Here is a 15898-nt window from a genome sequence, read left to right on the forward strand (position 1 = left end):
CTTAATTCATCGTCTTGTTGTGGGGTCTCAGACACTGACTGTACCATCTATGTGGGCTATGGATTTAGAGGGGAATTGATTTGTAAGGCCTGGGTGGATGGGACTTACCCCACGCAGTACATGTCAGGGGGAGTGGATGTGGAGCCCAGCCAGGGACGGAGGCTTTCTTTGGGGGTTTGGCCGTTCACATTGTATGTGCCTATGAAGAAACTGAGAGAGAGAAAGAGCGAAGTGGTAAGTACAAAGTCAGAGAGTGGGAGCAAAGCCTAACACTGCCTAATATAGGCGTAACTGGTGAACTGTGCGGGTGTATGGCAGACATGACCTTAGCAAGCCCCTTCAGCAAGAACCTAAACACTTCTCAGAGCTGTGTGTGTCCACCCCCAGAGGGCATTGCAGTATGAATCACTTGCCCTCTTGACACTGTCCATGTTCTGTACAAACCTGCGTCCTAATAATACTACCTCCTTGAAATGTGTACTTTTTCACTACCATAAACCAATCATTTACTTTCAAGTTCATGAAGGGAATTGTACAAGTGGGTGGAGAGATTGGGACAGAACCAAAGCTTGTTCTCACCAAGACATTTGTAAAAACCCTTTTGCTTAAAACCTGCATTAGAAATGAATTACTATGAGTTTGGATAGTAGGAATTCAAAAGCAACCATTTCCTTCAACATTACATGGAAATGGACAATTTGTCAGTTATAGCTATGACATGCTTTTTCACAACTCAACACGGACATCCTGTTTAATGCTAAATGTGACAACCCTGTAGCTTGCGGTACTGACTGTTGTTCCTGATATTTGTGATGAGTCATCGATGTTAGTTTGCATAATACAAGTTGGATAGCTACCAATACAAAACCTGGGTGGTTTGAGCCCTGAATGCTGATTGGCTGACAGTCTTGATTTCAGACCGTATACCACAGGTATGACTAAAAATATATAAATTTACTGCTCTAACTACATTGGAAATCAGTTTTTAATAGCAATAAGCTACCTCAGGGGTTTGTGATATATGGCCAATATACCACAGCATTGTGTAGTGCCTAAGAACAGCCATTAGCCGTGGTAAATTGGACATATACCACAGCCCCTCTGGCCTTATTGCTGAAATATACCCTTTTCACATTATTGTGCCAACCCGGAGCAAATTGTGGTAGCTGGGATATTTATTTTAACATTGTCCTTTCCAGATGTGTAACCAGAAAAGCGCAGTACAAGTCAGCTTGGCTTGTGAATCAAGCAATATAGTAGCGGGCTAGTCACTGGTCCAGCAATGGTGGATGCCTAACCAGCCCAGCACAGTATAGCTCAGCAGCATGAATATGATATAAGAACACATGTTCAGTGACGTTGATAGGGACAGAGGCAGGGCGGGTTACCTGAAATTCTCCAGGTAGGTGTAGATGTCCTCGTTCTTGAGCAGCTCACAGCGGATGAGGTTGTCGCGCAGTCCAAACTGCGGCATGGCTAGCATTGTGGCTTTGTTGGACGCTGTGTGGCTGGACTGGCGTACCAGGTCATCTCTGCCCTCGCGCTTCAGCTCATCCCAGCCCTCACGCTTCACTTTCCCTTGGCTGCAGGGCCCACAAGATGGACGTTTTTAGTTGCAGTAATTGTGCTAGGTGGAGGTTTCAGCTACCTTAGTTGAATGCACTGACGGTAGGTCGCTCTAGATAAGAACGTCTTCTAAATGACCAAATGTGTGTATGTGAGGGGACAGGAGTGTCAGAAACATAGTTACACCCCTTTATTACTGTATCACATCTCCCACTACAGATCGCGTTTGAGACTAAACCAACTAAAGGTATCACAAGAGTGTGTTTGCACTTGGCACCAAGTTCTTTCTTGTGTAGAGCTACAGTTAGGCTATCATTATTTAATGTCCAGGATGATTTGTGTGTTTTTTTTTCTTAAGTCATGATGTTCATTAACCTGGCTGGAAGCTAATGTCGTGAGAGACATTATATAGTGATTTTGTATTAGGGTCAAGGGCCTAATGTACCCACAACACAAACATTTCAATGTCGTCATCAATACAGGAGAGGGGTTCGAGGGCGAGATGAGAAATCCAATATGGCACACTGGTCCTTTTATCCTTCTTCAAGCACCAAGCCATTTGCATACCACTGTCAGAGAGAGGAGAGTGGTGTTCAGTACTTACCTCTCTGGGCCGGACTCTACTCTGGGGCGCTCCACTCCACTGTTCACCCTCTTGTTCCCTTCTACTGGGGACCTGCTTACTGCGTTCAATGAGTTCCCTGTTGAGTGAGTGAGTGAGTCATAAATCAAGAAAGAGAGAGCGGGAGGGAGTTGAAAGAGAGAAAGACAACAAGGGAGAGAAAGAGCGAGCAAAAAGGAGTTGTAAACCAAGTCATTCTAATCAGGTAAAAGCATTGCCATGTGCCAACACTAATCCTATAAGGCCCCTAGAGCTAGCAATGCAAATGTGAAGAATCAATCAGCTCATGCCTGAAATAGACCCCACACAAGTCAATAGTGAAGTCGATTTGGTCCTTGCCTACTCGGAAGTACGGAAAATGGACCGAGCCTGTTTTCAAAACCATTGCATTAGATATAGCATGTTATTTATTATATAGTGAACAAAAATAAACATGTAAAGTGTTTGTCCCATGTTTCATGAGCTGAAATAAAAGTTCCCTGAAATTTTCCAAATGCATGAAAAGCTTCTTTTCTCGCAAATGTGTACAAACTTGTTTACATTCCTGTTAGTGAGGACTTCTTCTTTGCCAGGATAATCCAACCACCTGACAGTTTGACACATCAAGAAGCTGATTAAACAGCATGATCATTACACAGGTGCACCTCATGCTGGGGACAATAAGGATACTAAAATGTGCAGGTGTCACAACACCATGCCACAGATGTCTCAAGTTGATGGAACGTGCAAAAGGCATGCTGACTGCAGGAAATGTCCACCAGAGCATTGAATATTAATTTCTCTACCATAAGCCACCTCCAAACATTGTTTTAGAGAATTTGGCAGTACGTTCAACTGGACTTACAACCCGCAGACCACGTGTAACCATGCCAGCCCAGGACCTCCACATCTGGCCTCTTCACCTGTGGGATCTTCTGAGACCAGCCACCCAGACAGATGAGGAAACTTTAGTTTTGCACAACCAAAGAATTTCTGCACAGATTGTAAGGAACCATCTCAGGGAAGCTCATCTCCGTGCTCGTCATCCTCACCAGGGTCTTAACCGGACTACAGTTCGGCGTCGTAACCAACTTCAGCGGGTGAATGCTTACCTTTGATGGCCACTGGTACACTGAAGATGTGTGCGCTTTACAGACAAATGGTGGTTTCAATTGTACCAGACAGATGGCAGACAGCGTGTATGGTGTTGTGAGAGCGAGCAGTTTGCTGAAGTCAACTTTGTAAACAGAGTGCCCCATGGTGGCTGTGGGCTTATGGTATGGGCAGGCATAAGCTACGGAAAACAAAAAACTACATTTTGTCAATGGCAATTTAAAATGCACAGAGCTACCACGATGAGGCTCTGAGGACCATTGTCGAGCCATTAATCCGCCGCCATCACCTCATGTTTCAGCATGATAATGCATGGCCCCAAGTATCTGTACACAATTCCTGGAAGCTGAAAATGTCCCAGTTCTTCCATGGCCTGCATACTTAGACATGTCACCCATTGATAATGTGGAACACGCTGTACGACAGTTTGTTCCAGTTTCCGCCAATATCCACCAACTTCGCACAGCCATTCAAGAGGAGTGGGACAACATTCTACAGGCCACAATCAACAAACAACCTGATCAACTCTATGCGAAGGAGATGTAGCACTGCATGAGGCAAATGGTTCACACACGATACTGACTTTTTTTTTTAAGGCATATGTGACCAACAGATGCATATCTGTATTACTAGTCATGTGAAAGCTATAGACTAGGGCCTAATGAATTTATTTCAATTGACTGATTTCCTTATATGAACTGTAACATAGTAAAATCTTTGAAATTGTTGCATGTATATTGTTGTTCAGCCATAACCTTTATTTATCCAGGTTAATCTCAAATGACATCAACTCTCTATTGCAAGATACCCTAGACAATACATTGCATTTTAAGTAGTTCAAATCAATGGAAGAGTCAAGGCCTGAGTCTAAGACAATATGGCCACTGTCTCCTACTGTTTGGCAGAACAAACTCTAAGAACATGGCAAGTGTAATAGAGGAAATTGCTTTAGAGGGTGTATCGTTTTGTTTTACCACCATATACTGGAGCAGTATCTGATTGCGAGTTCATCGTTTATTGCATTCTGTTTAAGAGAATCAACTCAATACAAGCAGCTGTGCAAGAAATTAGCCAACGGGGTTTTCATGCAATAGGCCTAGGCCTACAAGCGTTTGGGAGTTGTTGTCCAGTATGAGGACAAGATAGCAAAAACCGATCTGGGACCAGGGGTGTATTCACTAGGAACGAAACTGAATGAAAACGGGGAGACATACCTGAATGTATCCAATAGAAACTCGGTTATTATTAATGTTTTCCATTTGCAATTGTTTGCTACGGTTTGGACTAGAGGTCGACCAATTATGATTTTTCAACGCCGATACCGATTATTGGAGGACCAAATAAAGCCGATGTTTCTTTTGTAATAATGACAATTACAACAATACTGAATGAACACTTATTTTAACTTAATATAATACATCAATAAAAATCCATTTAGCCTCAAATAAATAATGAAACATGTTCAATTTGGTTGTAAATAATGCAAAAACAAAGTGTTGGAGAAGTAAAAGTGCAATACGTGCCATGTAAAAAAGCTAACGTTTAATTAAGTTTCTTGCTCAGAACATGACAACATATGAAAGTTGGTGGTTCCTTTTAACATGAGACTTCAGAATTCCAAGGTAAGAGGTTTTAGGTTGTAGTTAATATAGTATTTATAGGACTATTTCTCTCTATACCATTTGTATTTCATATACCTTTGACTATTGGATGTTCTTATAGGCACTTTAGTATTGCCAGTGTAACAGTATAGCTTCCGTCCCTCTCCTCGCCCCTACCTGGGCTCGAACCATGAACACATCGACAACAGCCACACTTGAAGCAGCATTACCCATCCCTCCACAAAAGCCGCGGCCCTTGCAGAGCAAGGGGAATAACTACTCCAAGTCTCAGAGCGAGTGACGTTTGAAATGCTATTAGCGCACACCCAGCTCACTAGCTAGCCATTTTACATCGGTTACACCAGCCATTAGGCTGATAGGCTTGAAGCCATAAACAGCGCTGTGCTTGCGAAGAGCTGCTGGCAAAACGCACAAAAGTGCTGTTTAAATGAATGCTTACGAGTCTGCTGCTGCCTACCATCGCTCTGTCAGACTGCTCTATCAAGTCATAGACTTAATTATAACATAATAACACACAGAAATACGAGCCTTTGGTCATTAATATGGTCGAATCCGGAGACTATCATTTAAAAAACAAAACGTTTATTATTTCAGTGAAATACGGAACCGTTCTGTATTTTATCGAACGGGTGGCATCCCTGAGTCTAAATATTCTTGTTACATTGCACAAACTTCAATGTTATGGCATAATTACGTAAAATTCAGGCAAATTAGTTCGCAATGAGCCAGGCTGCCCAAACTGTTGCATATATCCTGACTCTGCGGGCAATGAACGCAAGAGAAATTACAATTTCACCTGGTTAATATTGCCTGCTAACCTGGATTTCTTTTAGCTAAATATGCAGGTTTAAAAATATATACTTCTGTGTATTGATTTTAAGAAAGGCATTGGTGTTTATGGTTAGGTCAGTCGTCCAACGATTGTGCTTTCTTCGCAAATGCGCTTTTGTTAAATAATCCCCCAGCGTTGCATCGATTATATGCAACACAGGACACGCTAGATAAACTAGTAATATCAAACATGTGTAGTTATAACTAGTGATTATGATTGACTGATTGATTGTTTTTTATAATATACGTTTAATGCTAGCTAGCAACTTACCTTGGCTTCTACTGCATTCGCGTAACAGGCAGGCTCCTCGTGGAGTGCAATGAGAGGCAGGTGGTTAGAGCGTTGGACTAGTTAAGTCATAGGTTGCAAGATTGAATCCCCCGAGCTGACAAGGTGAAAATCTGTCATTCTGCCCATAAACATGGCAGTTAGCCTAGGAACGGTGGGTTGTCTTTGAAAATAATCATGCATTCTTAACTGACTTACCTAGTTAAATAAAGGTATAAAAAAAATATATATCAACAAAACAATTCATTTAAAAAAATAATAAAATCGACACAATCGGCACCCAAAAATACTGATTTCCAATTGTTATGAAAACTTGAAATTGGCCCTAATTAAATCGCCCATTCCAATTAAATCGGTCAACCTCTAGTTTGGACCAATGATTACACCCCAGGCTAAGCACAAGATGTATTGAGTTGCTTCGTGAACTAGGCAGGGATAACTTCAGGAACCAATAGCTTACTGCAATTGGACAGGACTTGGGAGAAAAACAGCTGGAAGTTAACATAGGCTCATCCTTTAGTAAAGCCTACCACGGAACCCAAACCGGCTGCGCACGTGTGCCATCGTGCATAAATGTATTTTGTTCCCCTACACCAAACGCGATCACGACATGCAGGTTAAAATATCAAAACAAACTCTGAACCAATTACATGAATTTGGGGACAGGTCAAAAAGCATTAAACATGGCAATTTAGCTAGCTAGATTTGCACATGCTAGCTAATTTGTCCTATTGCTGTCTGTTCCTAGCTCATCTGTCCTGGGATAAACATTAGGTTGTTATTCTACCTGAAATGCACAAGGTCCTCTACTCCGACAATTAATCCACACACAAAACGGTCAACCGAATAGTTTCTAGTCATCTCTCAACCTTCCAGGCTTTTTCATCTTTGAACTGATATGGTGATTGGCATCTCAACTTTCATAATATTACTACACCGACCGGCAACACAGTTCGTCTTTAAATCACCCACGTGGGTATAACCAATGAGGAGATGGGATGAGGGTACTTTTATAAACCAATGAGGAGATGGGAGAGGCAGGACTTGCAGCGCGATCTGCGTCAGAAATTGAAATGACTTCTATTTTAGCCCTTGGCAACGCAGACGCTTGTTGGCGCGCGCGAGCAGTGTGGGTGCAATAATTGAATAACATGGATTTCTACATTTATTTTGCAAAGCTCGCGCACGTGACGTGTCCAGTCTGGTCAGCATGTACTTCTAATCACATCACACACAAGTTCTTACCATCTCGGGGTAATTCCTTGCATACTATACACTCTCAAGGCAGTCAAGGTAAATGTTAGCTTTATCTATTGTTTATGGAAAGTGGTTGCAAAACAATACCAGAGGAAGAACTCAAATTTCTGTAATGCAATGGAATCACTTATAATCAGAGGCTACAGCTACCCAAAAGAAAGTCTAATAGTTCATCACAGATACAATTCCTGATAAAGACTGCATTAAGAATGGAATATATTGTTTCAAAGGCTAACCAAGAGGGAGAAGTCTAGGCTATTGAATGCTGGCTTTAGGCATACTGGTGTACAAAACAGGGGCATTGGAGAACCAGAGTGCTATTTTGAGTCAACAAAATGACAGTATCAATTACAGTGTAGTGGGGCTGTGGTCCATTTGTACTGTGTGTGTGTGTGTGTGCGCGTGCTATTGGAACACAGGAAATGGAAACAAACGTGAGATCAGATGGAAACTCCCAGAGAGCTGTGGGAGGCCAAAATGGAGGAGGAGTAAGCCCCAACACACAAGATCCCTTGTTCCCAACTCCCTAGAGAGCTTCCCAGTCCCCAAGCCATGCTCATGTTGAAACATCTAGACCTAGGACTTCATTGGATCTCAGCTATTTCCAAAGGATGACTTATTGCATTTCACCGAAGTCCTAAATAATACACCAAAAGACCTCAACGGAGCTTCCCAGTCCCTGACCTAATATTTAAAGTAAACATCTAGGCCTACATTGGTTTTCAGTAGGCCTATTTCAGAAGTATGATTTACTGCATTTTACCTTCCTTCTGTCCACAGAGAACAGAAGATAAGCTAGCCTATAAAGTGTCTTATTAGCAGGACTTTTACATTCATCTGTGGTCATGGTAAGGCTTGTTAAATCTGTTAAACGCTACACCAACAAACAATCCATTGTAAAGGCAAAGTTAGTATTGCGATCATCACTAATTACAGTCTAAAAATATAAACATTAAAGGCTGCCCTGTCTTGGTTCAATAAAGAAAAGTGTGAGTCAACCACTTAGCTGCAGCATACTACAGTGTGGGTGCACAAACGTCAGTGCTCATCACAAAGTTCAGCATTGCATAAAATAACCATTTAGAAGTAATAAAATGGGCAGATAAATTTGTTCTTATCTGCAATCTACTAATATGGACACTTTCCAAGATACAAAAATAAAGAGAACCCAAGACAATCAAACTACAGCGTCCATCCATTTCCAATTGAAATGAGTGGCTACTAATTGCCTGTCGAGCTTTACACCTTCAGTTGACAGATACTGAGATAGCTAAAACAGTGCAAATCCAAAGCTGCTGAACGTCAGGTTTGCATGGTGCATTACCAAACCCAAATCAGGACACAATGACTGATGAAATGTCGCAAACCTACAGAATATGGCCTGTCTTAGCTATCTTACAAATATAGATGGCGAACCTTAAACCATAATATCGACATGCTATATATGGATAGCTAGCGAATTACCTAACTAGCGCGCTCGTTCCAAACCATAACTCTGCTCGAAAACATCCAATAAAGAATGCCACTTAACTATATAACGTTACTCTAGCTACCTACTTCAACTAATACGCCGGCTAGCTACATATCATTTTGTCAACGTTTTAGCTTGAATCAAGGGAGGACAAGTAACGTTAATCGGTGCATATTTAGCTAGCAAGCAGAAAGTAGAGCTAGCACAAAAAAAGCTAGCAGAAGTTATATTCTTAGCAAAGCTAGCTAATGTGAACAAGCACTGCTGCACAGAAAAAAAGTTACTTGCGTTTCAGACTGCGCAAGAAAATAGACAATCTAAATACAACAGAAAATCATAACCTTTTCCCCCTACCAGTTTCTTTATTCACTCCAGACATATCCAAGGAGTGCCTCCACGCATGATGTGCAGTGCAATGTCCAAGGACCTGTTCTGTTCGTGCAAGGAATGTTGATACATTTTTTTTCACGCGCACTTGCGCAAGTGACGATGGTGTCACAGACCAAACTCATCAACCAAGAAAACACTGGGCGGTCTCTGGCAAGTGGCATTCAGTACAAATGTTTACACAACTATGAAGCGTTTATGTCGGCCAAATGCAGTCTTACAATTATTTCCATGTCAACCAATTTTTTTAACTAATGTGAAATGATATGCATTGTACACGCATAAAGAAATTGCATGAAATAATGAAAGTATATTTCAGTGGCAGGAGAAAATCTAAGAAGATACAACAACAACAACAACAACAACAACAACAACAACAAATCAACATTGCAAATAGCATCTAGATGTACAGGTTGGGGCGCTTATCAATCTGAGTGCCAGAGCAAATAGCTTCCTTTGACAGTGGCTGACACCGACAGGCACACATGTGCGATAGTTTGCTCACAGTGTGAAGATAGATCCATTGTGAAATAGTAATTAAAGCCCATATGGAAGATAATGTTGTCACTTTCCCCAAAGTTTAACAAGACCAACTAACATCAACAAGAGACATGTCACAAAACCATAAGGAATGACATAGCTTTGTGCCGTCACTTTGGAGGGCACCTCCTAGGCTTTGGATCAGATCCAGTTATCATGATCCAAGAATCATGGTTAAATTATCAATCATGTGCTTTCTTAGTGTAGGCCTGTAATTTAACTCAGCTGTCAGCTACACATACTTGCTAGATATTACCACACAATGGGCTCTGTGTGATAAGGGTAGACGTTCAGCGAGGGTACTGACTGAGAGGGACACGAAGAGGGCTGTTGGCTTACCTGTTTTCTTAAGCTGGCTGATCTTGGTGTGTGTTGTTCCCAAAGGTGCAAGGGTCTGTTTGACGCCACCTTGGCCTTTGGAGGCTTTGTGGTACTTGTGGAGCCACTCAAACTTCGGTGCTTCCTTGGGAAACTTGCAAACATCTGAAGGAGGAAAAAGGGAAGCATGAAAAAGGCACTTACACAAATCCCAAAATATGCCATTTCAATTGTAGGCTATAAACACACAATTGTAGGCTATAAACACAATTGTAGCCTATTTGTTATTCAAATGGTTTATATTTGTTGCCCCAATCCTCCACATAAGTGGAAAAGCTGGAGGAGCATCAATGACAAGGAAACAATTCCAAGAGATCCTCTGCAGTGATTCACAGAACACACAATGAGGATAATCATCAGTAATACAATATTCAGTTATGTCCCCTGTTTCACATGGTTCACACACACACACACAAACACACACACAAACACACACTTCCTATTACACGTACATTTGCGCTACCTTAAGAACATTACCGCACCAAAATCACTCATGCTGCTATTTTACTTTCAATAAGACCACACGCTCGTACAAAGATGTCACTTTTCTGCTTACCTTGTGAGTTTCTCACATTCTTCCTGTTCACAACAAAACCTGCCAAGTTACCAAACCTTTCCATCACTGTTTCCTCTCACAGAGTAAAAATGATTGTGGCCCTTTAAAAAAAAAAAAAAAAAAAAAAAAAAAAAAACGTTAGTCATCCATCTTAAATTTAAGAGCTCCATTGTGTAAAGTAGTGAGCTAATGCCAAAAATGACACATACATAACAAAGTAGACTCTGTGTCTCAACAAATCCAGTGGCTCATCCGATTGAGATAAACAGGAAAAAAACACGTAAATGCCGAATTCTAATACACTGCTCAAAAAAATTAAATTAAGGGAACACTTAAACAACACAATGTAACTCCAAGTCAATCACACTTCTGTGAAATCAAACTGTCCACTTAGGAAGCAACACTCATTGACAATAAATTTCACATGCTGTTGTGCAAATGGAATAGACAACAGGTGGAAATTATAGGCAATTAGCAAGTCAACCACTGCAGGTGGTTGACCACAGACCACTTTTCAGTTCCTATGCTTCCTGGCTGATGCTTTGGTCACTTTTGAATGCTGGTGGTGCTTTCACTCTAGTGGTAGCATGAGACGGAGTCTAAAACCCACACAAGTGGCTCAGGTAGTGCAGCTCATCCAGGATGGCACATCAATGCGAGCTGTGGCAAGAAGGTTTGCTGTGTCTGTCAGCGTAGTGTCCAGAGCATGGAGGCGCTACCAAGAGACAGGCCAGCACATCAGGAGAAGTGGAGGAGGCCGTAGGAGGGCAACAACCCAGCAGCAGGACCGCTACCTCCGCCTTTGTGCAAGGAGGAGCCGGAGGAGCACTGCCAGAGCCCTGTAAAATGACCTCCAGCAGGCCACAAATGTGCATGCGTCTGCTCAAACGGTCAGAAACAGACTCCATGAGGGTGGTATGAGGGCCCAACGTCCACAGGTGGGGGTTGTGCTTACAGCTCAACACTGTGCAGGACGTTTGGCATTTGCCAGAGAACAATAAGGTTGGCAAATTCGCCACTGGCGCCCTGTGCTCTTCCCAGATGAAAGCAGGTTCACACTGAGCACGTGACATGAAAGAGTCTGGAGATGCCGTGGAGAACGTTCTGCTGCCTGCAACATCCTCCAGCATGACCGGTTTGGCGGTGGGTCAGTCATGGTGTGGGGTGGCATTTCTTTGGGGGGCCGCACAGCCCTCCATGTGCTCGCCAGAGGTAGCCTGACTGCCATTAGGTACCGAGATGAGATCCTCAGACCCCTTGTGAGACCATATGCTGGTGTGGTTGGCCCTGGGTTCCTCCTAATGTAAGACAATGCTAGACCTCATGTGGTTGGAGTGTGTCAGCAGTTCCTGCAAGAGGAAGGCATTGAGGCTATGGACTGGCCCGCCCATTCCCCAGACCTGAATCCAATTGTGCACATCTGGGACATCATGTCTCGCTCCATCCACCAACGCCACGTTGCACCACAGACTGTCCAGGAGTTGGCGGATGCTTTAGTCCAGGTCTGGGAGGAGATCCCTCAGGAGACCATCCGCCACCTCATTTTGTTGTCAGCACATTCAACTATGTAAAGAAAAAAGTATTTAATTAGAATATTTAATTCATTCAGATCTAGGATGTGTTATTTTAGCGTTCCCTTTATTTTTTTGAGCAGTGTATATAATTCAGATGGAAGGAAATATTATATTTATCCTACACTTACATAGTTACAAATGCTTAGTTAAGCAACAGACATAAACTACTCAGGAAGAGCACACAGCACTGAAACTCTGCACCTGCCCAGTCTCTTCTCCTTCTTTCACTCTCTCTCTTTCTCTGATGCCATCTCTCTCTCTCTCTCTCTCTCTCTCTCTCTCTCTCTCTCTCTCTCTCTCTCTCTCTCTCTCTCTCTCTCTCTCTCTCTCTCTCTCTCTCTCTCTCTCTATGCATCATATTTGGCTGTTGTCTTATAAGTGACAACTGGTTCCCCTCTTTTTAGAGTTTTGTGTAACTTGTGGTGAGTAGCTACTGTGTCTTTGCTCATCTATTACATCACTTGTACTTTTACCAACTTGAATTAAGCCTATTGTTGTCAACTGAACATTTTCTGAACCATCTGCCATTTTTTCTGAGTAGCAACAAGTACATACAGAACACAATAGACTTACGGTTAAAAAATATGTGACTGTCAGGGTTGGGTAGGTTACTTTCTAAATTGAATCCGTTAAAGTTACTAATTACCCGTTCAAAATTGTCATCAGTAACGCAACTTTTGGATTACCCAAACTCAGTAATGTAATCTGATTACATTCCGTTACTTTTAGATTAGTTTCTCCTTAATTAAGAGGCATTAGAAGAAGACAAAAATGTATGTTACTAATTGAACGACATCTATCGCAGGATAAATCAATGTTAAAGTTTACATAGCTGGCCATATGTTATTGACTGTATGTTTGTTTATTCCATGTGTAACTCTGTGTTGTTGTGTCGCACTGCTTTGCTTTATAGTTACATTACATTTAAGTAATTTAGCAGACGCTCTTATCCAGAGCGACTTACAAATTGGTGCATTCACCTTATGACATCCAGTGGAACAGCCACTTTACAATAGTGCATCTAAATCTTTTAAGGGGGGGGGGGGGGTGAGAAGGATTACTTTATCCTATCCTAGGTATTCCTTAAAGAGGTGGGGTTTCAGGTGTCTCCGGAAGGTGGTGATTGACTCCGCTGTCCTGGCGTCGTGAGGGAGTGTGTTCCACCATTGGGGAGCCAGAGCAGCGAACAGTTTTGACTGGGCTGAGCGGGAACTGTACTTCCTCAGTGGTAGGGAGGCGAGCAGGCCAGAGGTGGATGAACGCAGTGCCCTTGTTTGGGTGTAGGGCCTGATCAGAGCCTGGAGGTACTGAGGTGCCGTTCCCCTCACAGCTCCGTAGGCAAGCACCATGACCCTATACTTGGTTATGTCCCAATTCTTTATCCTTCCTTCTAAAGTGTGCACTTGTTCACTTCCCCTCACTGATTTGAAAGGAAATGAATGGTTTACGAAATGTGGTGGAAACCCCCTCTTGTCCATGCCTCCACCGATCCAATGCTTATAGATTTGTGGTAAGTAGTGACCAGGTGTACACTTCAGGAAAAAGTATTTGGATGCAACACTTGTGATCATTTTATGGAAAAGTAGGCCATGTCTTACCGCTCCAGGCTCTGTTCACCTCACTGAGGAAAAGGCGAGAGTGGGAGCCAAAGGGGAGCCTCACCTCCAGATCCTCATCCTGGAAGTTCAGCCTCACTCTAGTGTCTGCACCTATAGAAATATCACGTGATAGACATTTCAAAACTTGGCCCTATGAACATACCAGGGGGAAATTGACCCAGAGAAAAAAGAAAACTCACCCACAAAAGAAAGCTCATCTGCCGAGGACACTGAGGAAAGAATAACATGCTATTACAATGCATTATAAGGCCCACGCCGCCACCTCCATTGTGCATGTTATAATAATCCAGTTGAAACCAATCCATTAACGATCGCATACCTTCCACAACTGCAAAGTCATTAGAGATGGGGAAAATGTCATACAATGTGACATCTTCACCAGTTATCGCCATTCTTCTATGGGTAAAAACAAACAGCCTATAGGAAACAAAGGTAGAACATTACTATGGGCAGGTGTAACACATTTTTTCAGAACATTTATATTTCATAAGTCTGGTGGAATAGCACCAATTACAACTCACGCATGTTCCTTGGTGCGCTCCACCAAACCCAATAGTCTGCTTTCAATGACATTGTCCACCAAGACAAGACATTGAACAGCATGTTTACAACAATCTAGTTAAGGGAATTGCAAAGATGTTTGCACAATGTTACATTTGAAAATAGGCCTACACAATTGTTGATATAAAAATTAAATACTTTTTTTTATAAATTGGGAAAAACATTATGCATCAAGTATCTTCAAAGAGCAGAGGCCTAGTCACTGCTATATAAAAACAAATCTAATGTCTGGGAAATATGTAGTCCTACAGTAGGCTATTGTTATGGGCTTGTATTCAAGGTAAGGTCTACTACACCTGTTGTATTGGGCGCATATGACAAATACGATTTGATTTGAGTAGCTTGTATAAGATTGCCACCTAGTGGAGGACCTATCATATTGCAAAAGTAGCCTCAACATGTCACACCAGTACTTCATGCGAAAGGATCAAACTTTTATGTTTCCATCTACGCAGCCCGGACACCCGTGTCTCATTGGCCATGGCTTCAGCGGACCTGCTCTCACTTGGGTCCGCAGCCAGGCCACTGGTACTTTTCAGTTGTCATGTACATAACACTGGCTAACTGTGTACTTTCACACCTCCTTATGCAGAGGTTGTTGATTCTGCTCTTCACACATCTTCACTGTTAGCCCTAGTTATTTAAACACAATGTCCATAGTATAACATAAGGGCGTACGTATACTAGTGTAACACTGGTGTTACGGTCGAAAAGCTGCAACAATGTCCTCATTGAGCAACTTGCATTCTGGTTCTTTACACTCAAAGCCTATTAAATCCAAATAATTGTACTATTGAATGAAATATTTAAAATATCACTACATTCAGATACACACACGTATAGCCTATTAGGCCTTGACAAACAAACTCCACGGCCTCGCCTTGGGTGAACTGCCCGTAGGCTACTTCGGAATGAAACATTGAGTTCTTCTTCCAAAGGAAGTCAAACATCAGCCTTTAGATAACGCACTCGAAACATCCGAGTGATACAAAAAACATTTAGTGCATGCTATAAAGGATACTATGACGCAATTTTCGCCTTCTGCCAAAATCTCTTGAATTACGAAGGATTGATCCATTACTTAAAACCGTTACTTTCGTGCGAACTCTCTCACGCCCTCAAAATACAGATTGAAGCGAGGATAGACACAGGCCAATAGTTTCTCTCTTACGAAGTTGGGCTAGACCACCTACTTATCGAGAACACAAAACAACAAAACCGACTTCATTTTTGCTTTCACAGTGCGTAAAAACTGTATTGCCGTGTTTCCGACATGATTCCGTATTCTTCTAGATGTCCTTATTCCCTTTCCTTTAGATACTTGTGGACCTGCCACGCAGAGATTTCAGCGACTAAGAGTGACGTCATGTTTTGGCTGTCGTTCGAGTAAATATTAATTGGATTACTCACTGTTTCAATCAATCAAATATATTTATATAGCCCTTTTTTTTACATCAGCCGATGTTTCAAAATGCTATACAGAAACCCAGCCTAAAACCCCAAAGAGCAAGCAATACATATGTAGAAGCACAG

At 42.2% G+C, this 15898-nt stretch overlaps 1 protein-coding gene across 4 annotated transcripts in view; it reads right to left on the bottom strand.

Moving 5' to 3' along the window:
• LOC118364265 (type II inositol 1,4,5-trisphosphate 5-phosphatase-like) overlaps positions 1 to 15693 on the bottom strand; it is a 33561-nt gene extending 17868 nt beyond the window's left edge. Inside the window, exons 1-9 of one of the 4 annotated variants that reach the window (XM_052489367.1) lie at positions 15386 to 15693; positions 14326 to 14404; positions 14124 to 14221; positions 13984 to 14013; positions 13784 to 13894; positions 10017 to 10160; positions 2171 to 2267; positions 1389 to 1583; positions 109 to 210 (exon numbers count right to left, since the gene is read on the bottom strand). In XM_052489367.1, the coding sequence (XP_052345327.1) occupies positions 109 to 210; positions 1389 to 1583; positions 2171 to 2267; positions 10017 to 10160; positions 13784 to 13894; positions 13984 to 14013; positions 14124 to 14221; positions 14326 to 14404; positions 15386 to 15443 (914 nt within the window). In that variant the 5' untranslated portion in view covers positions 15444 to 15693. Of the gene's footprint in view, positions 1 to 108; positions 211 to 1388; positions 1584 to 2170; positions 2268 to 9104; positions 9274 to 10016; positions 10161 to 10611; positions 10691 to 13783; positions 13895 to 13983; positions 14014 to 14123; positions 14222 to 14325; positions 14405 to 15385 lie in introns of those variants that run through there. The other 3 variants (XM_052489368.1, XM_052489369.1, XM_052489371.1) reach the window with 3 other exon arrangements.
• Positions 15694 to 15898: the final 205 nt, after the last annotated feature.

Source organism: Oncorhynchus keta, chromosome 31 (genome assembly GCF_023373465.1).
Source record: "Oncorhynchus keta strain PuntledgeMale-10-30-2019 chromosome 31, Oket_V2, whole genome shotgun sequence".
Lineage (NCBI taxonomy): Eukaryota > Metazoa > Chordata > Actinopteri > Salmoniformes > Salmonidae > Oncorhynchus > Oncorhynchus keta.